We start from the raw sequence: 23,883 nt of genomic DNA on the forward strand, positions 1-23,883 counted from the left end.
CGCACCCTGCTCCGGCCTCGGGCTCCACTAACAGCAGCGGCAGTCGGGAAATTTGTCAGAACAAGCATTTGGCATAACTAGAAAATATGAGCTGTTTTATTCTCCCTCCTGGTGCATTCTCCCCTTAGGAGCCATGGAACAGGCAATGCACATAAAATGCCTGGACCTTTTAATGTAATTATGATTTTATGGGACTGCAACCAGTACTGGAGGGGGAAAAAAAAAATCACCTAGACCTGACTGCTAATTCTTACTTGTTCGCCTTTCACTCAAAAGCACAAGAAGGTCATTTGTAAAATGTAACCTTCACTTCATTATATAAGGTAGCAGCTGAATAAGGACTTTGGAGAGGATTAAAGTCAAGGCAAGATACTCTCTTCATTAGAGCATATCTCCTTATTCAAATTGAGTGGGAATACTGTTATAGAAAAGATCCCTATATGCAGCACAGCTCTCCTCTCAAGCCTGTTGCACAGAAACCAGTAGCTGTCATAGCCCCCATTCCCCAAAATCTAGTTCAGCCTATAACAGCCCAGGGTTTCAACTCAGAAATCACTGGGGTGTGGGGGGTAAGTTGGCCAACACAGCCATCAGTAAGCACCACATGTTTTGGTCAGATCTCTTGGGTATGGGCAAATATTTGAGAGAGCATCAGGTTAATGCTCAGGGATGCACTCAGCAGCAAGCCCCTTGTAGGAATAACCAAGCTTCGAACATCAGCACTCAGAAAAACACATCTACCATGGCTCTTGCACCCAGGCAAAGTACATATTACACCACAAGAGCCGTTTTTGCAGCGTTGGTGGGGGAGAAGGCAGGAAACCAAGACCATGCATCATTGATTTGAATCCTCCCAAAATGAACAATCTTGTCTGACTGGGGAGTGGCACTGGGGCAGATAAGAAACTTCTCAAAGCTACCTGCAGCCAATCCACAGGTCAAAAGGTCCAAAACCTTGGTGTAGCACAATGCGAGAGCAATGCCAAGAACAGATCATTCTACCAAGAGCATGTTTAGTTTTTGGGGAGAAGAAAAAAAAAAATGCAATCACTAATTATGAGTAATCTGGGAACAAGGTAGTTACTTCATAAAAGCAAAAGCTTTGTGAACTGAGCACCTCCAGAAAGGGTTGCAATTGAGAAGGAACTAGATGTCAGAAGAGGTGCAGAGAAGGGCAGTGGGGTGAGCAATAAGGGATGCTAGGCTGGTACCCAGGCTAAGGAAAAAAGAATGCCAAGGTTACAGGAGGCAAGCTTGGGACAACTTCAGGTAAGGTTCTTGTACACAAGGACCAGTTGGACATGCACCAAAATGTTCACTGAAACGCAGCTTTGTCTGCCTTCCAGTTACCACAGCAGCAACACATTAGAGCAGCCATGTCCACATAACACTTAATTTTTTCTTAAGCTCTTTCTGTCTTTCCTCAGATTTCTAAAATACAGCGGTAGGTGGCCCTAGTACGTTGCTGACAAAAATGAGTTAATTTAGAGCTGTCCAGTCGATCGTAGGTTCAGGTTATGCTCACAGACCACCTTGTCCAGGCGCAGAAAGAAGCCAGCTCCTAACCCTTCACCTTTGTGCTAGCAGCTTTTTTCTAGTTCTTACTTGGGTCAATGAGGGTCTCTTGCAGTAGCGACATGTGCCTTCAGATGGACACAGAGCAGCGTGACAGCAGAGCTCCCAGAGGCACACAGGTTGGGCAGCACCACCAGGGCGTGTGTAATGGATGCTCAGACCAGCAGGGCTCACTCAACATCCACTCCACACACCCCACATTGTGCAACACCCCATAGCATACCCCACACACGCTGTACAAAAAAGGCGAGAGTTTCGGAACGACAAGCAGAGATCCAGGGAGTTACTTAAGTGCCTACAACAGCAAGCGACCCCGCAGCCCTGTAAATCTTATGTGACCAAAAGCAGCTCATTGCCTCCAATGGAAATTACTACTTTTTAAAATTTTTTTTTAAATTCCAGAGCCAACCTACCTAACCACTGCCTCCCTTCCCATAGCTGTACTTTGGGAAACTAAACAACAGCGAGGTTTAAGCGACGTTCTGTCTGCAACATAAGTTTTCACAAAGCTGCACACACTGCAAAACAGTATCACACAGCCCCGCTAACGCAGATGACGGCTGGCCAGACACCGTCCAACAGCACAAAGATTTCCTTAACTGGTGCTGCACCCTTGACAAATTTCCTAGCAATTCTACCCAGAATCTTCAGGCTTTCCCCCATGACTCATTGCTTCTGCAGCCAGACGTCAATCCTGATAGTGCTCCACAAAACTCATGTCCTCTGCCCCAAACACCTCGGGCTACCTATGCTTTGTCCTCTGCCTCCCATGCTGTCTCAAGAGCCTTGCCACCAACTCCCCCCAGCTTCCCGGCCCCTTCTGTGCTGCCCTGGCAAACCTTCTCATGCTAACATCTCTCTGGAGCATCAGGGCACCTCTCAAAGGAGCCCAGTTTGGTCACCATACTTCCACCATCCACTGATGTCTTGATGTGGAGCAGCTGACCTGTTACCTAGCTAAACTTGACTTTAGTAACCAGAAAATGTAAAAAGCCAACTGTAAGGAAGGAGCACCACCTTGGCAGCACAAACATCCATGACAGTAAGAGTTGGGTTACACTATATTTTATTCTGACTGGTACTTACAAACCTCTGCTGGTAGGTAACAGTGGGTACACACCACTAGAGCCCATAGTCGCACATGACATCTTTCTGAACATGTGTAATGCAGTTTGTCACATAACTCCTTTCTTCAATCCAGATATTTGTTTCTCATATTGCTCACCTACATGCAGTCAAGAGCGTTGAGAAAAATGCTCTGGATAAGCAACGAACAAACAGGTGGGCTGGTTTTACTTTTACATTTCAAATGGATCTACCCACCGGACAAAACCTGTGTTTCGCTGCTGAAAAGGACCACAGCAGTTCTGCGAAGGCGCTGCGGCTTGTTTGCCAGGTTTGTTTTTAAGAGGCAGCCAATGCGAGTCCCTGCGGCTTGAAAACTGTTCACAACAGAGTGACACGCGAGCCTGCAGCCACCTGAGGTGCTCCTCAGCAGCCAGCCCCAGGGGAATTCGAGCCAAACAACAGCCCGCATTCACTCGCCTGCACTATTGATCAACTCGGCTACTTCAATAAATTAAGCCCTTTCTTAATTGTATCGTCCCTTTTTATGCGCAGTGTTATCCAGCACAGCTTCGCTGGCAAACGACAAGATCTTTCAATACCACCCTCCAAGTAATTTATATGTAAATAATAAAAAGCGGGTCCCAACACTGCTCCCTGCAGCACTCACCAATTAATCTCCTTTTAGCTTTTTACTGCCACCCTTTGTTTCCTGCCCTTTAGCCAATTTCCAGTAGACTGTGCCAACTTTCCACTTAATCTATAGCTTCATATCTTTTATATTAATAACCCGTGATGCAGAACAGCTTCTCAAATGTTTTCTGAGAAATCAAAGTGCTCATGCAAGACCATCTACTGCATTTCTTTTTTTTTTTTTTTTTTTTTTTTTTTAATTCTCTGGTAGACATAACCCTGAAGGACTTCAGGCTACAAGCGGGATGTTTGCTTCTTGAAACCACCTTGACTCCCTTTGATCAAACAGTACTTCTCTAAGTACTTGCCTCGCTTGTTCCTTTAAATGCTGTAATTCCGAGAGATTTCTCCAGAAGGCAGATGTGAATCTAAAGTGGTCTCCTCTGACATAGTTGTGGAGTTGTCAGAAAGATTTTACTAACATAATGGAAGGGGAAAAATTCTCTTTCATTACCTTCTTATCATTTGCTGTGGTGGCTGGCTTCAGGTGCATTGCTGGCAAGGGCCAAACGCTGCCATCAGAGCCACACCTCTCCCACCAAACGGCTGAGCTGCTGTTCGAAAAATCTCAGGATGAAATTCTGCTTTTCAGCTGCAACAAGGTGGATCTTGCTGAGCTTTAAAAAGCAGAATTTCCTTCTGAAAGCTTTCAAATGAACTGTTCCATTATGAAAAATAAATATTTAATTCCATGCCAGAGAGCCTCAGCCATGGCTTGCCTGCTTTGTGCTACTCCAGTTCATTATAAAAGGCTCAATTCTCTAGAGCTCACCAACCTGCAGAAGTCCTCCAAATCTGGTCTCGTAACAGCTGAGCCACTGAATCCTGATTACATTTGTCAGTCTTGTCTACATGTCTTCTCCTCCCATAGCCTGGCACTCTCTCCAAATATCATTTTACACCGCCCTCAAATTACTTTTATATGCCTATTTCTGGATGTAGTCTCAGGGATGCTTACCTTTCCTTCAGCTAAATTTTGATGGACATGGCATACCAGAGCTTTGTCACACTGGAAGTAAAATGTTCTGAAAACTCGCCACATTGCCCCCCAACGTGGGAAAGGATGCTGTAATTATGGCACAGAAACAGAAGCCAGAGGACTTGGATCCTCCCTCTGTCACGACTCACCGTGTGCCTTAATTTCCTGTGCCTCCCCTTTTCCAGGTCTGGAAACCAGACATTGTGCTTCCCTACCTCTATATAAACAATTCGAAATCCAATGCTGCACAAGGGCTAAATATGACTGCTGCTTGACGCCACTGCCTTTACTTCCAAGTGCCAAGCTTCCCAGATGGCAGCATAAAGACATTGTTTCTTAATGCTGGTTTCTGTGCAAGGTGCACTGTCCACGTATGGACAGAACAAGTCAGGGAAGAACATGAGGAGGTAAAGCACTGGGACTCTCTCTGGGAAAAGAAGGAAGAGATGATTAAGAGAAGGTGCAATGGAAAGCAGGCTGGAGCATATGTTACTTCCTAATAAAATTCAGGGCTTTTTTGCCAGTATCTCAAGATTGAGGTGGCTAGTGCTCTGTCCTTCCTCCTCCTGCCCTCGTACATTTCTGCTGAATTTAGCTGTGAAGGGAATGTGGAAAAAAAGCCAATTTTGCTTCCCTTTTGTGAAGCAGTTAAGAGATCCTGAAACGTGGATAGCATATGAACTGGATGTCATATTCCAGAATTTGAACACGTACAGACACTCCACACAAATCAGAAAAGCCCATGAGAAGCTTTGGTTTATACACACAGACAAATACTGCAGCAGCAACTGGCAGAGATGATACTGCTGAGATACTGTGCTGCAGCCATTACATACCCCAAAAACACTGGGTCTCAACATGCAAGAAAGAAAAATAAATAGGTAGAATTGCATCATTTCGCTGGCACTAAACAAATCCATCACAGTGATGAGGGCAGAGCTGCTGCCTGCCTGGCTGAGAACAGCAGCAGGTCCCAAGCGAGGGTTACACATATTCAAAGGGGGGAAAGGGAAGGTACTGGATTGACAGCAAGGAAATGTGAAGAAGGGGCTGTCTGTAGATCTCCTCCTTTTCTTCAGGGCCAGAATCTCTCAGCACCTTTTTAATTTTTATTTTTAAAGTCTCAAAGATGTTCTAAGCAAGGTTAATTTAATAATTTGGTTCCTTCCTAGCAGTATTATGCCATTTGTGTATCTTCACTCTTTCGCACTGCTATAGCAAGCAATAAATTCAAGGTCAAATACTGGGTATGGTTAAAACTCCAGCAAGGCAGTTGATGGTGGACGGCTCTCAGCGTTTGGGCCATGGAAGCAAAGCCTCGTCTTTTTGTGCTGTCATTGGATGGTTTGCTCTTGCTTAATATTTTATGAAAAATATGTGTCATTCGGAAAAAAACCCTGAGGTTTGCATGTTTCTTTTTAACAAATACATTCAAATCCCTTTGGAAGGCTCGATATCCTTCACTACAATGTCTCTGGTGGTCAAAAACTGGAATTGTTTGTGGCGAGGCAAGCCAAAATAATGGAGATATTCAAAACTACCTGTAACACAAATACTGCATAATCCCCTCGTTATGCCATCATTTGGGAACGCACACTGCCATTATTTGGTGTTTGCACAAAACCATCATAAAGAATTAAGAACTGGAGGTGAAGGGGCAGACAGATGGAAGCATAAAGCACGCTTCCAATCGCTCTTGGCATTTTCCTGCTTACGAGTTGATCTGGTATCCTCTGTGTAATGCAGGATACTATGCTATCATGGAAGACATCCAGTGCTCCCTTCTGGAGAGCACAGATTTACATCAGCTTCTGTGAAGGCAGCATGATCTAGACCTCAAGGGGAGCTGGAGCATGAGGTGGGGAGAGATGGGTGTCTGTCACACTGAATGGCAAGGCTACGGGGTAACCATAGACCGGGGAGTGAGAAGGCATCAATGCTCTGCCAGGGATCTGGAGCAACAAGGGGCAGAGCACATAGCTGGGGAACTTGTAACATTCCTACTATGTGGATGTTACTAACATGCTGCACCTTTGGGAAAGGCAGCATGTTACCTGGATTGGACCACAATCAGAATGGACAATTTGGGAAGAACAAATAAGCACACTAAGTGTATTTGTTTCTCTCCCACAAATCAGATAGTTGAACCTTGGCTGTTTTACCTCGGGAGATGAGGACAGGAAAGGTTTGATGTATATATTGGAGTCGTGCACTTTCAGGTCATGGTCTCCCAGGCCTCGGGTCACTCCAATTGTTGCCATAACTCTAGCCTGGAAAGAAAGAAAAGCAATGGGATCAAATTTTGTTACTTGCACTGTGTCAATAGGGAATGAGATAATATTCCTACTCTATAACTGCCAGTTAGGGATGAATTCCCTTTTTTCTCCCAGAAACGCTAGATTTAACACAGCTAGTCAACTTCTAAGCTTTTCACACTCATGTCATCTCCACTTCTCTCATTATTCCAAGCTTTGTATTCATCCACATCCCAGTCTGTGTACACCCATCTTAGACTGTGGCCGTCTGTAAGGGACTGGGACTACGGAAACGCAACCCAGTCGCCTCGCTGTCCCACACCAGTCTACAAGCGCATTCCTTCAGCAAATTATACTGTTAGTAAACAGGTTTTATAAAAAGGATGAGGACCCTGATTACTCACCTAAGAAACCTGCAGCCTCTTCCTATTGACATATTGCTGTATATTCCCTTCACCAAGGAAAAGTGCCAAAGGCCACCTTAAAGTGCTGAACACGCAGGTGACCATGGCACTGAGCACAGCGCTCTCCCCTGTGGAGAGTCGATCCAGGGCAGGTCTGCTATTACCTCAGATCTACCACTTCCTTCCCCAAGCACCTTCCTCTGTGACATAAGCTGTTTCCCAAGAGGTACTGGGCTCTTCTTCATTAACGCTTCTCCAAAGACTGACCAGGCAGACTGCCTCATGGGGAACCTCGCCCTCTGCATATCACTTCCCGTAAACTCCAGTTTAGCTGCAGCAGTTTCTGAACAAGAGAGCTCACAGCATCAATAACAGCGAGCAACTGACTCAAAGTTATTTTGCTTCACTAACCCCTGGCTCCGTAAGGGAATCAGAAAGTAAATTAAAAAGATGTGCATGAAATGTTTTGCAAATAATTATAAACCTAACCAACTTCAGAGATAAGCTGCAGGTCTGAACCTTCAAAACTTGGACTAATTTTGAAGAGCGTAAGGTAAGGTAAGAACCTAATGCAGCAGGGGAGCACTATTTAGAAACACAGCAAGCATACCAATATCGGCAAACTGACACCACTGCGTCCTTATATTGATCCTATTGCTGCATCCAGCTAAGCTTGCTGAGACCAGCACTGATGATCTCACTGTTCTTAATCACGGAACTAGAAACAAAGTACACCCAAACAGAACAGTTCGTTTCTCCCTTTCAAGAAAAACTATCAGCATTCACACATCAGAAAAATTCAACAGTGAGTTCATGTACACTAGCTGAAGAAGATATGGCTAAGGGGTGTTATACTTCCCAAATCCTGCCCTGATCCCTCCCCTTCCTAAATTAGGGGTTTGCATCTCAGAGCACTCTAAAGTGTTATTAAATATCCTTCTGCTTTGTCTTCAGCAAACATTTAGTATTTTGCTATCTTCATCCAGCCTAGTTATATTTTACAATGAAACCAGGAACATTTTAAGTCAATTATTTAAGACAGTCTCATTGTAGCCTACTTACAATGAAAGAAAAACAAACGCAAACTGAACAGCAAATGACTATGTTTGCTATAAAAATGCTTTTTAGTATGTTGAGCTCCCCCCGCCGCCCCCTAGACATGAGACTGATTTATGACAGAACCAAGATATTCTTTCAAGCTGTCAAAACGATAAAATAAAGAGATACTGAGTGGAAAACACTGGACTGCCACAGGCTAAATCGAGTGGTAAACAGCACAAAATTCCTTCTTCCTTTCGTCTGAGGAAAGCAAACGTGCCCACCTTCTTGCCTTCTCCGTATATAAGGGGAAACTTCAAGTCATCTTCCTCAATGGTTTTGTATGCCCTGTGGGGAGAGGACAAACAACATTTATAAAGCTTGCACTCAATTAGTGACCCAGTGCCCTGAAACAAGCAGCTGTGATTAAAAAAAAAAAAATCATTATTTTTCCTAGGGATTCTATCTTTGACACAAGATGTAAATTTCTTTTTCTGTGGAAAGATTTTCCCTAAAGAATTATCCATTTTACCAAAAGGAAAAGTGAACACGAGGAAATATCTAACATGCCAAGCTGCTCTTATTGCTTGCAAGGAAAAAGAGGTGGACTGGAGTAACATCCTAATCAGATAGGATATCGTTGGCTATAGCAGCAGCTACACCGTAATACAGTGTCATAAAAAACCCCAACCAAACAAAAAAAAACCCCAAACCCACCAAGAAGCTAACCAATGACTAGATTCACACTGTTAATGTGAAATGGTGAGCAACGACAGGATGTGTACACAGTCAAAGTGTGAAACAGCTCTCCGATCCTGTTCTCACCTTTCAGGACCACTTAAACCAAGACAAGCTTCACGGGCTGAAGAGTCTTAGAAGGATATTTAGTGCTCATTCGACCTTGACTGCAACAGTCAAAGTTGTCAGAGATTTCACGTTTCACAGCAGTTTTCCCATGGCCAAGAGACAAGAGAAGTAAATGCTCATGCTCGGATTCTGTTTACCACATGCCTGCGTACTCCACCTTCTACACACCCAGCTGTTGTCACTGATGAGGTGAGAAGGTGAGCAATTTCACCATTGAGAAATAGATAAATAAATAAATAGATTTGTGTCATTCTCATAAGCTGTAGAGTCCTGTGGTTTGTATTACACACGATCGAGCTGAGGTGCTGGGGAGCTTCATTGGTTAAAGTATGTCACCCCAGAGGGACACGCTTTCCTTCACACCACAAAATTGTCCCTCCCCAGCCTTTCCCTGTATGTTGTCCTTCCCTCCCAGCCCACCCCAGCCCAAAGCCCTCAGGGTGATACCAAAATCATGCCCTGAGCGCACGAGTCAGCGCTACCAGCCAAAGTGGAAGGGACAAGCAGGAGGAGGGAAGGTGCCGTGGTGGGTCCCCTGCCAGCCACCCCTAGCCCCTACTGCATGGCTCTCCAGCCGGGCTGGCTGCTTGAGCTCTGGGGAGTCACATTCAATCATGTTTAAGCAATGTTAAGGCTGTGACATAAACCAGCAGGAAATTAAAAATTAAGGGTGAAATCCGATATTGTAATCGAACTGCCCCCTGCTTCACCAAAATATGGCATAGACCTGGGATCAATAAATGGTGCTGTATTACACAGCTATACATGCTGCATCACCTAGGCAAGCCTCAGACTTTAAGAGTAGCACAGACATTGAAGCCCCACCTTTACATTTCCCAGTAATCACAACTAGGGCCCATATTAGGGTTTGGGGGTTAGGGGAGGGGTAGAAAAAAGAAAAACCACCAAAACACAAAAGAAGAAACTAGTGGAGGACTCCGCTCCCATACTACAAAACATCACTAAGCTGTGAAATCCCAAAACAGATCCAAGTGAGGTTTGCAAAACACAGTGGGTGCTTCATGGGAGACCACGTAGTCAAGAGTATCTTGGGTATATAACCATGATACTTGGGCATCTCTATAAGAGACAATACAGTGAAGGCATTTAAATGGCATTTTGTACTGGGGAGGGCAAACAGATTAGCTCTTAAACCAAACAAAAAGGCACAAATCACTACAAGTAGCCAGCATGATAATACTTCCCTGATGTTTAAATCCTGGAATAGCATTTTGTTGGGAAGGATGAGTCAGTCATGGACTTCACTCTTGTTCCTTCCTTTATTTCCAACAGGGAATAGCTAACATCTCTGCCTCACTCACCAACTTGGATATCCTGGTTTGAATGTGGAGGAAGAATTTTACCATCCCTGACTGCTCATGAACATGTCCCAAAGCTTCCAGCTGGACCTACAGTGCTGAGAGCCCTGGCGAAACCTCCTTGAGGAGGAGTCTGAACTCCTTCCTATTCCTTGCAAAGAGCCAGCTGTGCTCTGACACCAAGAAAAAGGGTATCAGCTGAGTCCATATTGGGCATCAGAGTCAAATGACTAATCAAACCACAAGCCTGACAAGCCCACAAACTATATTATCTGTAAGATAACTACAAATACTTAAGTCTGAAGCCCCCACTTTACACTGTCCTGTAAGTAGCCAAAAACAGGGATCAAGTTTTCTTTCCTCTCTCCCCTCCTTCCTTATATTCTCCTGCATAGCACCTCACACTGACTGCACTTTAGGAAGAAGGAAAAAGAGAAGGGGTGAAAAAAGCATCATTCAGGCCGGTGTCCTTCAAAAGAACGGTCCCCACTGCCGAGTCCAGCATCTTTTATGGAACCACCCTAAGGACCATCATCCCTAGGGCCTTCAACTGCTACACAACGGTGCAAAGTTGCTGGAAGAGGCCATGTTGCAAGGGCTGAAGCTAACTTGTTTCATCAGCAGATTAGGAAGGGCAGCTGGCTAGCCTATGACCTCTGAAGCTATGCGACTAAGTGAGGGAAGCAGCCCAGAGGGCTACAGTGATTTGTTTTGTGGTTTCTCACAGAAAATCACCTCTTAGGCTCAGAACTTGGGTGGCAAGACTCATCTCAAACACACTTTTTTTGCTGATGTTGCTATTGCCTGAAAAATTATCAGCACTTGAAAAACAATGCTCAGAACTGCAATTGCAGCAGTAGAGCTGGCACAGACACACTGAAAAGCAACCTGAGACACTCTAGAAAAGTACCTATGTCCTGCATTACTAGTAAACAAAATTAATAATATATACGAGCGTGTGGTTTGCTGCAAGAGAAGGATGAAGGACAGCTTTTCAGCTAGCAGCTCAGCAACTGCACTGGGGAGAAGGAAGGAAGGAAGCTATGAAGTTCATTTTGATTTATGCCCTGTGAAATCTCCTGTACTTTGTTTGTGTGTTTATTTCACACAAGCTACAACCTTCTGGACTATTTCACTTGATTTTATGTAATAAAGTTGCATTTATACCTTCCTGTGCCGTTTAGAGTGTGCTGTATATAAAGATATAATATGGCAGTAGGTATATCAAACACAGACATATGGAGAACCTGAGGGGGTTGTTTGGCTTTTTTAGTGCCAACATGGCCTTATTCAGCCATCTACGTAATTCAGCCTAGCTCACTGTTTTAACAAACACAAACACAGGGTTGCAACCCTCCACTCTCCCCATGCGCATCCCAGGAGGTCTCAGTGGCCACCAGGGCATGACAAGACAGGTGATAGAGACAAAGCTATGCTATTGCTTGCTGCTTTGAATGAGCCTAAATCCTGTCAAGTGCTTCTGCCACGTAAACCTCTATTTTTCCAAATGGAAAAACAGTGGGGCGGAGGGGGGAGTAGAAAAGGCGAGCTTGTGCCCAGCTAGATCTAGCTGCAGTTTTTTCAGTTAACTTCTTCTTTTCATTTCAAAAGAATTATGAAATGCTACTGCTGTCCAAAAATACTGAACTAGGGCTTGACATATGTACCACCCACAAAGTTACATTTGGACTCAGGATCAACATTTTGAAAAACCGGGCCAAATCACACTGGGAGCCAAAAGAGATGTCAGAACGAAAGAACTAGAACTGACATGATGTTACTCATATGCTAACTGGAATCTGCTCTAAATACATGGTGAAATAATCACCAGAAGCTGCTAAATGCACAAGACAATCTACGGAAGAAGTTTCCTATAGTGCGGAGGTCATTAGCAGTGCTTTAGGCACTCTTTAAATAAGAGATTACCAAAGTTACCTGCATATTGCTGGGTCAGAACTTGAAAAACTGGTCAGCTCCCAAATACAGATTTCAGAGCCAAAACCCTAGATAATTTCTTACATGTGTTACACATTCTCCTGCCATGTAATTTGTTCTTAAAATTGGCCTTCTGAAAGCACATACAAATTCATGTAAGAGTAGAAGTTGTTGATGACCAAAAAAAAAAATCCACTTTTTTTTTTTTAACAGCAAACTGTGGAAGGTTACTGGTCATGAAAAGTATTGCGTTGGCAACCCCAGGCACAACAGATGGTGGCAAAAACACAATCTACCCTGACCTGGAAGGCTCAGTTCTGTGAACGATAGGGGAATCCAAACTCCGTGCTCTGCTTTTCCATAGCACTTGGCTTTAGAAAGTTTGCATCACATCTCTGCTAGTGACAACTGATAGTAAACTGAGAATTAAACCTGAGCAAGAGCAAAAAGAATCATCAAGGGGCTTTAGCTAGAAGCATAGAGCAAAACCCACTTGTGGCAAGCAAGCAAGAAAAAGCACTATGGCTTCAGAAATGCCCTAGTTCATACTGAGTACAAGGATGAAGGCTCTCCTTTGAGACAGGTTTGTGGAGGCAGTGTATTTCTAGCACTGCTTTGCTACCACTCTGGAAATAAACCCAAACCCAGAACCACCTCCAAACACCCCCCAAAAAAACTCCGTACAACAAAACCACCTCAGCTAATCAACCAACCTCCTGTCCCCCAAGCTCAACTTTCCTTGGTCACACCAACAGAAAACAAGATTTTAACCTTGAGCAACACAAAACTTGATAGAAACATTTTTTTTCCCCTCCCACACAAGGAATCGGTGTATTGGAGCTAGCCCTTTGGATAACAGAGCTTAAATCACCGACCCAAAAGGAACTGTTTATCTGTACTGTCTATTGAACTACAGGCATTAAACCAGTATAAGTGCGTGCTTACTACCAAGAAGAAAAAATGTGTAGCACAGGTTAGGCACAGAGCCACCAAAAATTACACAATTTATGGCTAGATCCAGCCATAATTTTTTAAAAGTGTCCTTACACATATGTGCTTCTGCAGAGTCAGGATCTCTAAATCTAGACAGCACTGTCTGATACTAAGTACCCTCTAGGTAGGTTAGCTTTAATGTTCCAGTGCCTCAGTATCTTTCCCCTATTATTCATCTGACGTATAATTTAATGAGGCAAAACTATGATAAACAAAGATAATAAAAGCACACAAACTACAGTAGTGTTTGTTAAGATGATGGCAAACCCAAATGGATTAAAGTTGACAGATGCATGTGCACATATGCACAAAACAGGTTTTAGGGAAACATCTACGCTAAACCAAGATACTCTCATAGGGTTTCTTTCAGGTAAAGAGGAAAACATACAAGTTTTAAAACCTGTGTTTTTCCCAGAAAATTCAGAAACTCCTTCTTCTGAACCTGAAACTGAACAACGTTTCATTTTGCAAATCCCAGTTCTGTCTACCCATCTACAAATTAAAAAACAACATTAAAATATCTCAGCATGGCTTGTACACATATATGATCTCTGGCTTGGTCAAATCAGACCAGCATGTGAGCTCTGGACCTCCAGGGAGCCTTCACTATAGTGTACAGTCCTAAGACAGAGTCTGGACTTTGTCTGGAGAGGACGTGTCCCCCAGCACCACATATTCCTGTGGAAGACATTCTCCTAAGCAAAACAAACTCCATTCATCTTGGCCAGCCCATTTTAAAGATTCAAGCACCGGCATCTTCTCTCAGGCATTTCCTGGAGCATGGCTGATTTTTTTTAGTCCATTTACCTCTGTTGGAGGATTAAAATAGAGAGGTAGAGGAAAAAGTCATGGAGAAGGCGGCCAAATACCTAGAGAAGTCCTTGCCCCAAAAAAAGGGGAAAATCAGGAAAAAAAAATTAACTGAGGGTATGTATAAGCACCCTCCCCTTGTTGCTTTTGTGCTCAGGAGTCTGGGAGGGACAGAGCAAGTGTACTTGCTACTTGTGACTGGTTGAGCTTCCACCACCCACGAGCGACTGAAACTGTGTGCAGACATTGCAGCTGCACAGGTGGATCCATGTTCTGCAACAGTCTCAGCAGGCCAAGTTTTTTTTTTCCCAGCGAATTTGCTGTCTTGAACACTTCTAAAAATTTACTTCATCTCTTCTACTTTTAAAAGATTAACAGGAAGGTTTGTCAGCAATTTACTCTGGAGATAGAGGGGTAGGGGAAGTGGGCTGTTAACACCCTATGGGCTTCATGCACTGTGATGGACAGAAGAACCGTTTGTAAATTCACATTTTGCTGTACTTCTTGTTAAAAGGATGTGGTGAGGCAAATGGGAGAAAGATTGCACGTTTGCCTCACAGTGCCTGCTCCACACTTGCTAGCTGCAATCCTCTGGAAGGAAAAGAGGTTGCTGCTAAGGAGGAATCGTGGACCAAACTCTTCTGGGAAAGATCGCTGTAGCGTAGGATGGGGGAGGCAGTAAGACACAGCAAGCAGAGACCTCACCATCCCACAGCACTGCTGGAAACTCCTCCGAGGAGCAAGGGGCCTCCTCTCAGCCGGGAGCAGAGCCATAAGTCAATCCTGGGTGGCAACAGAAAGAGGATTTCCTAGGGACCCAGCAGAGGTTATGTCAAATTTGTGCAGCTAGGGAAGCCAGAGAAAGCAGGAGCGGGGGAAGAGACTTTACCTTACCAGGAGGAAGAGTTGTTTTTGCTTGGGTTTTCAGATTGAAGATTACCTTATTTCAGTTTAGTTTTTGTCTGATAAAACAGAGCTTTACAGACTGGGAGCCTTTTGTTCGCCCTTGCATGTGCGGCACCTGATCTTGTGCCAAGGCAAAGCCCAAGCAGAGTTACACAGCCATGCAGGAACAGGCCTTAGATGTGCTGCTTCCAGAAGGAGATGCTCCTGCAGGACGTGACTCAGACCAACCTCATTCTTGTCAGGCTCACTTGGCCCTGAGAGGCCATTTACGAAGAGCTTTACCCCAGACTTAAGTTTTCTCTTTTGTTGCAGCACTATTACTTTCTTGTTTCTGCTTTCTCCTGCCCCGAAGACACTGGCTCAGCTCCTGTGGCATGTGTGCACTTGGGGAAAACAGAGCCATTCGTCACTGTCAGGAGATGTGCTGTACGCAGCAGGTCAGCTCTCACCTCCCGCTGCTCCTGCAGCGAGGGCTGCAAATCTTGAAAAGATGCATAACATGCACATTGCAAACAGCCATTCATCATCGCAGAGTTGTGCCCCAGACACCTAGGCACAACCCAGCAAGCTGCTCCGGCTGCATGCACCAAAAAGGCACGTCCCATCCCGCTCCTGGCTACCTCGCAATGAGAGACGAGAGCAAAGACAAAAAAAAGCAAGGCAAGTGGCTGTGGATTATGGTTTCTGCTGCAAAAATGACATCCTATCTCTCCCTTCTCCAGAAAGGCCCAGTGCTGCAAAGGTGGCCCATAATCATTAAATTATGAAAATGTAAGTTGCTGGGAGGAAATTAATACCAGGCATGACTGGGGAAAAGGCTGCTTTCTTGTGAAGTAATTATGAAATTAAAATTTGATCTCTCCCTGGCGATTGTACAAAGGATATGGCTGAGGTCTTGAACACAACAATACAGCCAGGATTTCAACAGAAGAAGCACAGAAGGTTTCACTAGACAAAAAAGCTCAATTAAAAAGGGGGGGGGGGGAGAAAGGATGACTTTTTGTAAATTACATGAATTTGGCTAAAAGGCACAATCAAGCAGGTTATGGCACAGGGTTTGCAGACTTCCAATTACTTTTTACAAGTTGGAATCAAGCTGTTAGGAAATGCAGCTTATCTGAATAAGACTAATAATGCTAAGCTAATTAGACCCACAGGCATTAGCCAGCAGATAAATTCAGGCCGAAAAGAGAGACACTGTCACTTTAAATACTGCCTTGGGATCGGTGGAAAAGCTAATGAGGAGTGTCAGTTGGGGCTGTTTTATTAGGTGGTTCTCCAGAGGATATAGCCCGAGGTTTCTGTAGCAGGGCTTCTGTGCTTGATTCAATAAATCAATTTATATTAAAGGGGGGCGCAGCGCAGGCGCCTGCTCCATAAAGCATTTCTGTGGCATTTCTCAATCTGCTCAGGCACTCCTCGGGCAGGCTACCTGAACGCGCTGTCAAAGGGCATCGAGCCCAGCAATAAAGAATAAGATAGCGGCTGCATTGGCAATATTTGTTCAAATCAGCTCGCACATTACCAAGCAAAACATGTACATTGGCTCTCACCGGGGTATTCTGGATCCCCAATAAGTGATTAATGAGAGCCTGGTTTTTGTGAGCTGGAGTCTGAACCGCAGACGGCAAGGCGGGCTGCACAATGAAAGCAAAAGGCATCCATCCCAAACAAAATAAAACGGCTTGAAAAGTGAAGTTGCTTTTATAATCAGATGCTTAGAGGCTGAAAGACATTCCCTTTTGGAAAGAAAAGGGCGAGCGCAGAGCAGGCTGGCGGCTTTCCAGGCAGTGGACAATATTGACTCTAGAATAAAATGGGTTTTGCTTAGCGCTTGCCCCAGGGCACCAGCTTCCCTGCTTTGGAATAAATCATGCAGGCGGGCGATTCCCCAGCACGGGCTGACCCTCGGGTGGCTAACCGTGTGCCACAGCACCCCCTCACCAGACACATGGACATGGAGCTGGCAAGGGCTCCGCTGGCACCGCGCGTACAACACGCTGAGGCAGTGCCCAATTCCCCCGCTTGCTGCTGCCTTGGGCTTCAGCCCATGACACGTGGTGGGTACTACACCAGCTTGGACCGTTTTTGACAGGACACAGCTCAACTCTGCGCGCTCCTGTAGGGCAAAGGAAGCTGTCAACAAATCAGGTCAAAAAATGGACTTGTTACTTAGGGCTCTTTTGCTGCCCTAAAATCAAGTCAAAAAGCTAAACCTCTGATCCGGAAACAAGCATTTAAAGAACTCCACTTCAACACGAGCAGCAGAAAGGCCACTGTTTGCGTTCCAAGGAGGAGCAAAAAATTACTTTTGAAACCGCTAAAGCTGATGCCAGTTGGTGGTGCCTTCTGGATGCCTTTGGTTAAGTGCAGCGCTGTACGGCTCCTCCGGCCCCACGGGAGGCCGAGGGGAACCCTGGAAGGAGCCACTGTGCCAGTGAGGGACACAGTAAGCCAGAAAACCAGGTTTTGGGAAGGTATCTAGGATATAGTCAGAGCAAAGTACTTCAAAATTGTTCACACTGGATTTACCCACGAGTAAAGAAAACCTGACCAACCGTGTCTTAACTTCTAAAGAAAAGGTGGAGACAGAGAATACTAATTCTGTGCAGTCCTTTAAAGGAGCAGGTATCGTCAGGCCTGCTTTTTTCCTTCCATATATTTCTACCTCAGGCTACCCTCACCCCTTTTTAGCGCTGGCAGCGCTTTGCTTACGTGGCCAGTCTTCCCTGATGCTATTGTTGCCAGGACTTGCCAAAGTCACCAGAACCACCCTCTCCCCGATACAAGTTTAACCTCTGCAAGCCAGGGGCCTGAAAACCCCAGCCCAGAGACCCAGCTGTGAAAGACTGTCAGCAACACAGATGTCTGCCAGCAAATTACGGCTCGAGACAGCTCAGAGGCTTGTTCAGCAGGAGACACAGCTCTTAAGATGCCTTGCCAGCTACAGTACACGTTTTGCAATGGTTGCTCAACCACAATGCGCGTGGGGCAAGAGTGCAGGAGGGGCAGCTGACGGTCAGCTCCCACCTAAGTGGGATTTATTTTAGATACATTTAATACGGCGGATTTCTCATCCCGACGGCCAATGCAGAGAAAGGAGAAAGGGTGGGAGAGCCGGAGGGAGAAGGGAAAGGCTGGTCTCAAAGCAGTTACAGGCAGCCTGGACTAGTGATGTGGTACACATTGCTGGATCAGTGGTTGTCCTAATGCTGTGGGGAAACTTGGCAGCTCTGCTACCACTGTGGGCTGCTGAGACAAAGCCAGTGTGGAAACTTCACATGAAAAAAGAAAAAAAGAAAGAAAAAGCAAAAAGCAAAAAAAAAAAGGCCAAATGCATTATGACAAACCCAAAGACAATAACCTTTTGTAATCCAAACAAGCTGGGCAAGCCAAGCCATTGTTGAGAATCTGAAAAGCTCCAGAGCACAGGAGAAGGGTAAAAATGAAGGAAAAAAAAAATCATATAGCTTCTAATAGAAAACACAGAAAGTTTCCTGAATTTTAAAATAAACCAGTTCATTTTCCTGAGGAAACATCAGAGCAGAGAGAGTTTTACACCGTCTCACTAAAGGAGTCAGTAATTAAGTATAAGTGACTGTTTCTTCCTAACATCACCTGCACCTCCCTACATGTACGTGCAAATGTCAACACACAGTGAAGTCACTGACGAAAAAAAGGTTCAGACAATTGATCTTCTGCATTGTAAGTGATAAAAGTTTGGCAGCATTTTAGTGTATCAAGCTCTGGCTGGCCAAAGCTCCATCTGACATTTTCTAGAAAAGGAATATATATGCTAATTTATTCTCCATGATAGATATTGTCCTTAGAAACAAATGCAGAACAAGTATGTCCTCAGCCGCTGTGTCCTGATGCGTCAGTTAAATCTAGGAATTAGAAAGGGAAGAAAATAGAAGCAAAACCCTTGAAGTGGAAAACGACCACTTGAAACACCAGCCACCTCAAACCATCGCCTCTGAGGGCCCACCAAGCTGAAAATCTAACGTCTTGTCCACAATCTCAACCATTAAAATTGACTCAGGCTTTTGGATAAATAGAAACAGATTGCTTCTCCTCCACTTAGGAGATCACTGCACACAATTTGATGGAAAACAGGAATCCCTTGGGCAAACACCCTGCAAAAAGAAATGGATCCTTATTTAGAAGGGCTCTGATTTAGATAAATGTATGGCGATGGAGCAATCCCCTCAGCATTTTATTGTCCTGAGGCAAACAAAGAAAGAGGTAACTGGTGCACTAGCTGTGGGATATGGAGCATATAAAAGATTTTGATTTTTTTATTCAGGACAAAAACATAGCCCCCATTTTCCACTTCCAGCCAGAAGTCAAAAGGAACAGCAGGGAGAGGTAGCCTCATAACAGTCTCCACATGCTTCTGCTTGGCACAGACCACCTCTTTCTGGGACAACACTGAGGTGAATTACTGTAACTTGAAAATTCAAGTCTGAAGTATTTATTCCGGAATAACTGCTTACAGCTAGGCATATTTGTGCTAAACTGGTGGTAATTTTTGCATTGACCATATTAGAATCTGTAACTGGATCAACATGTGTCCTACACTTCAGGAAATTCAGAAAAATCAACAGGAAAATCAACTCTTTTCTCCCCCCTGCCATATGCTAGAGTTAACAGAGTTCACACACCAGTACTGAAAAACAATACATTGAATCAAATCTGCCATCCATTTAGATTTACCCAAGCTCTTCTACCTTACTCATTATTCTACATTTAAAATTTGCGTTCCTTCTTATTTATCTTTCTTCTAATGCCAAACAGTATTAGCTATGCAATAACCATTTTGAATAAGGTGAAGTGCTATGCACAGATTCACAAGTGAGGTACAAACTGATATACAGAATTATCTCTTCATTTAATTTTTAACCATTCCAACACTGTATGCATCCCAACATTCCGCTGGTGATTTTGACTGGAAAAATCACAGTAAGCAGAACTTCCACTGAGCTTTTTGACTTGTCTCTCAAGTTCATTTGGAGTGTCTAGCGTGCACAAATAGTTATTTTTCCCTCTTCATGCTTTACTTGGTATTTATCAACACCAAATTTGATCACTGCGGTGCCCATTCATGTAAATCACTTAATTCTTTGCAGTTCCTCACGGCCCTTCTTGTTTATTAGGAAAAGAGCTGTGGTGTCACCTGCCAATGCTGCAACTTCAACCATTCTAACCTCATTTCCTTTCCAGACCACTAACCAACCGGGGAAACACAAAACAACTCCCATGAACCTGGAAAAACCCTCTTCGCCTTCCAACCATGATGAAAGAATTCTGCTCTTACCCTCCTCTCAGGAAGTTCTTGGCCCATGAAACTTCTGTAACTCTCCCCCAAATTAGAAGGGTTTTTTTTTGTTTTGTCGTCCCCCCCCCCCCCAATAGCATCTCACGTCTTGAAAAAGAGCTTTTGGAAGTCTACATGAAGCCATTCTTTATTGATGCCTTCAGAGACATCTGGGAGTTTAATAAGAAAACTCCCTTTGCAGAAAATGGGAGAGTGTCTCATGATCTTCCAAACATTATGCTGTTTAAGTCCTCAGTTGATCCAATGTTCTCATTCTGTTCCTATTCTTTTGCTCATGCCTGTAGCCTTTTTAAAATGTGAAGTCATCATTCTCAGGGTGAGACTGCATATTCTGCTAGCAGCTGTTCAAGATGATGGACAATGATGGTTATTCCCAGATTAACATGTTCTGCACAAACACTCCAGATAATATTAAACTTAGATCATTATTCTGCCATTAAAACATCATTATATTTATGGTCTATAAAGTATAGGACAAATCAGAAGCATGTGGAGTTGCAGTTGCGTGTGAGCATCTAAGTCTCCAAACCTACAAGAGTTCAGGCTTTTTAACCCCCCTCCATTCTCTCCCTTCCTGAAGGGACATTTGCTAAGGATGCTAAAACACAAACAGCATGGAAGTGAAGACCATTTGCATATATAGGGCCTTTGCCTTTATAGAATCATAGAATAGTTTGGGTTGGAAGGGACCTCTAAAGGTCATCTAGTCCAACCCCCCTGCCATGGGCAGGGACATCTTCAACTAGATCAGGTTGCTCAGAGCCCCGTCCAGCCTGACCTTGAATGTTTCCAGGGATGGGGCATCCACCACCTCTCTGGGCAACCTGTGCCAGTGTTTCACCACCCTCAGTATAGAACATTTCTTCCTTATATCTAGTCTAAATCTACCCCCCTTTAGGTTAAAGCCATTCCTCCTTGTCCTGTTGCAACAGGCCCTGCTAAAGAGTTTGCCACCATCTTTTTTATAAGCCCCCTTTAAGTACTGATAGGCTGCAATAAGGTCTCCCCGAAGCCTTCTCTTCTCCAGGCTGAACAACCCCAACTCTCTCAGCCTTTCTTCAGAGGAGAGGTGTTCCATCCCCCTGATCATTTTCGTGGCCCTCTTCTGGACCTGCTCCAACAGGTCTGTGTCCTTCTTATGCTGAGGGCTCCAGAGCTGGACACAGTACTCCAGGTGGGGTCTCACCAGAGCAGAGTAGAGGGGCAGAATCACCTCCCTCGACCTGCTGGCCATACTTCTTTTGATGCAGCCCAGGATATGATTGGCTTTCTGGGCTGCGAGCGCACATTGCTGGCTCATGTCCAGCTTTTCATCCACCAGTACCCCCAAGTCCTTCTCGGCAGGGCTGCTCTCAATCCTTTCATCCCCCAGCCTGTGTTGATACCAGGGGTTGCCCCAACCCAGGTGCAGGACCTTGCACTTGGCCTTGTTAAACCTCATGAGGTTCACCCAGGCCCACTTCTCGAGCTTGTCCAGGTCCCTCTGGATGGCATCCCGTCCAGGTCACACACAAAGCCCACAACAGCAAGGATTAGGGCTTCTCTAAGTGAGTGGGAGTCACTTGAGAAGGAGCCTCTTGAACTGACACAAAACAATGAAGACATTTAGCCACAGACAAAAACCCCTCATTGTTCTTCCTGTCTTCACTTCATTAAGTCAATGCTGTTCATTCAAACCTTTTCATTTTAGGCTGGCTACAACTTTTATTCAGATAGGCCGGTCTCTAAAACAATTCCTCAAGGGTTACCCAAATCAGGGGTCAGCTGCACTAGAGTATGGGAGGCAGCTCTCCCCTTCTGCAGGCACTCCTCGGCATGCAAAGGCATGACGGCCCACTGATCCATATTCTACAAAAAGCTACTTCCAAGACAGGAAAGTTGTTTAGCTTTCAGGAAGATCCCCTGACACCTCTTCCCCATTATGTGTTTTCTCCGCTTTGAGTGCTCACACGTTAAAATGAACTGAGGTCCTGGCTCTGCAGGGAGGTCAACCTATTTAAAATGTTAACTTCCAAAAGAAAAATACATCTGAAAGAAGGAAATACCTTTCCCTTTAGTACACAGGCGTACACCTCCATGTTTGATGCAGTTTACACTAATCAGATACATACAAAGCAGGCATTTGTTGGGGAGAAGGCTGACCCCATGCTGAGAAGGACACATTCTTACCAGCCAGTCATGTTGAAGTCACGGTAGAGCATCCTCTTTCCAACTTCCTTACGCTGCACCCTCCGTGGAAACTCTAAATGTGTGAACTCATTTCCCAGCAAGTGGGGCTGCATGTAAGCCTGTGGGCAGAAACCAAGCCACAGATACCACGTGAACATCATAAAACAAGACATCATCTATTTTTAATGAGGCAGCATTACCATCCCTTCCCGCTCCCTTCCCACACACATTTTTTTTCCCCCCTTTTTAAACAAGGAAGATGATGAGCTCCGTTTCAGCAAATGTGCACATACACCAGTTCCAACCCTGCCTGGTGTCTGGCAACAGTCTTACAGGGAGCAGTCCTCTTGCCCTCAAAATCCTTCACTTCTCCCTGCTTCTCAACATTTGCAATCTCTGAAGTACACCTCATCCACTCACCCTGAAGGAGTCTACAGGGCTTCGTAAAACAGAACACATCTCCTTTAGTAAGTCAGTGACCTGAGAGGAGGGAATGTTCAAAGGACAAAGCCACAGGGCAAGCAGAGACTTGGAGGGGTGTGTGTGGAGTGAAGCTCAAGCTTTTTGACTCCCCATTCAGCTATGCCAACAACGCACACAACCTCGTATTACTACCACACTTTAACTTTCACTGCCTTGAGAAAAATGTTCCCTTTTACCTGCTCAGTGTGCTGCACCCCGTGGCATGAGACACTGCAAATAAACACAAGTTGCAGGGCACTTTATTTTCTTGTTTTCTAAAAACTACTTCCTTTGTACAGAATAGACTAAGAAAAGCAGCAGCAGTTTTGTGTCACAACCGCAACTAATGCTTCTGATGGTGTTAACGTTCAAATACTGCTGCCGTCCCTTCTGGTGTTGCTGCTCTGCAGATGCTGGGATGCCTCTTTGCTAGAGCCATGCCCGAGGCTCATGTGCTTCAGAGCTGACTGTACTTGAGAGCATTGCGAGGCTCTTTGTCCACCACACAGGTTTTTGGTTTGGATTTATACACAGATCACCCGACACGATAGGTTAATCCTTAAACCTCACTCATTTTTCTTTAATATTTGCATAAACAAGCCTTTCCCCCTCCCTCCCCAAAGCCACATTGTGAGCGAGCTCTTCTGAAGACACAGTCAAATTGGCTAGGGAACTGAAAAAAAGTTGTTTCTTAACCTTTCTGCAGATAACTCTTTTTCCTTATCCAGACAGTTAAGGCAATAAAGTCTGTCTTATCTCCAGCAGCAGCTGCCGTCAGGGCAGACCAAATGAGCTGGCTTTAGTTTGTGGGTTTGTCATAAATCTAGCGCTCATCAAAGGTGAGCGGCAGGAAGCAGTGGAAGCCCTTATTGATCTACCTGGCAGCTATCATGCAGATAGTTCACAATAAAATATTTCCTCCATTTAAGGGCCGAGCCTGCTCCCGCTCAATTTAATAGGAGTTGGATCAGGCTCAGCACATCACAGCGCTAACCTTCCATCAGCTTGTCCCTGTTCCCATCGCCAGGCATCCTTCCAGAAAACACCTCGAGCTCAGCTGAAATGGGGCTGAGGG

At 44.7% G+C, this 23,883-nt stretch overlaps 1 protein-coding gene across 1 annotated transcript in view; it reads right to left on the reverse strand.

Annotated features, from left to right (window-relative positions):
• Positions 1 to 23,883, reverse strand: part of PPM1H (protein phosphatase, Mg2+/Mn2+ dependent 1H) — a 143,208-nt gene that overhangs the window by 9,714 nt on the left and 109,611 nt on the right. Inside the window, exons 6-8 of the mRNA XM_076332063.1 lie at positions 22,347 to 22,465; positions 8,294 to 8,357; positions 6,475 to 6,582 (exon numbers count right to left, since the gene is read on the reverse strand). Of these exons, the coding sequence (XP_076188178.1) occupies positions 6,475 to 6,582; positions 8,294 to 8,357; positions 22,347 to 22,465 (291 nt within the window). The remainder of the gene's footprint in view (positions 1 to 6,474; positions 6,583 to 8,293; positions 8,358 to 22,346; positions 22,466 to 23,883) is intronic.

The sequence above is a fragment of the Aptenodytes patagonicus genome, chromosome 1 (genome assembly GCF_965638725.1).
Source record: "Aptenodytes patagonicus chromosome 1, bAptPat1.pri.cur, whole genome shotgun sequence".
NCBI lineage: Eukaryota > Metazoa > Chordata > Aves > Sphenisciformes > Spheniscidae > Aptenodytes > Aptenodytes patagonicus.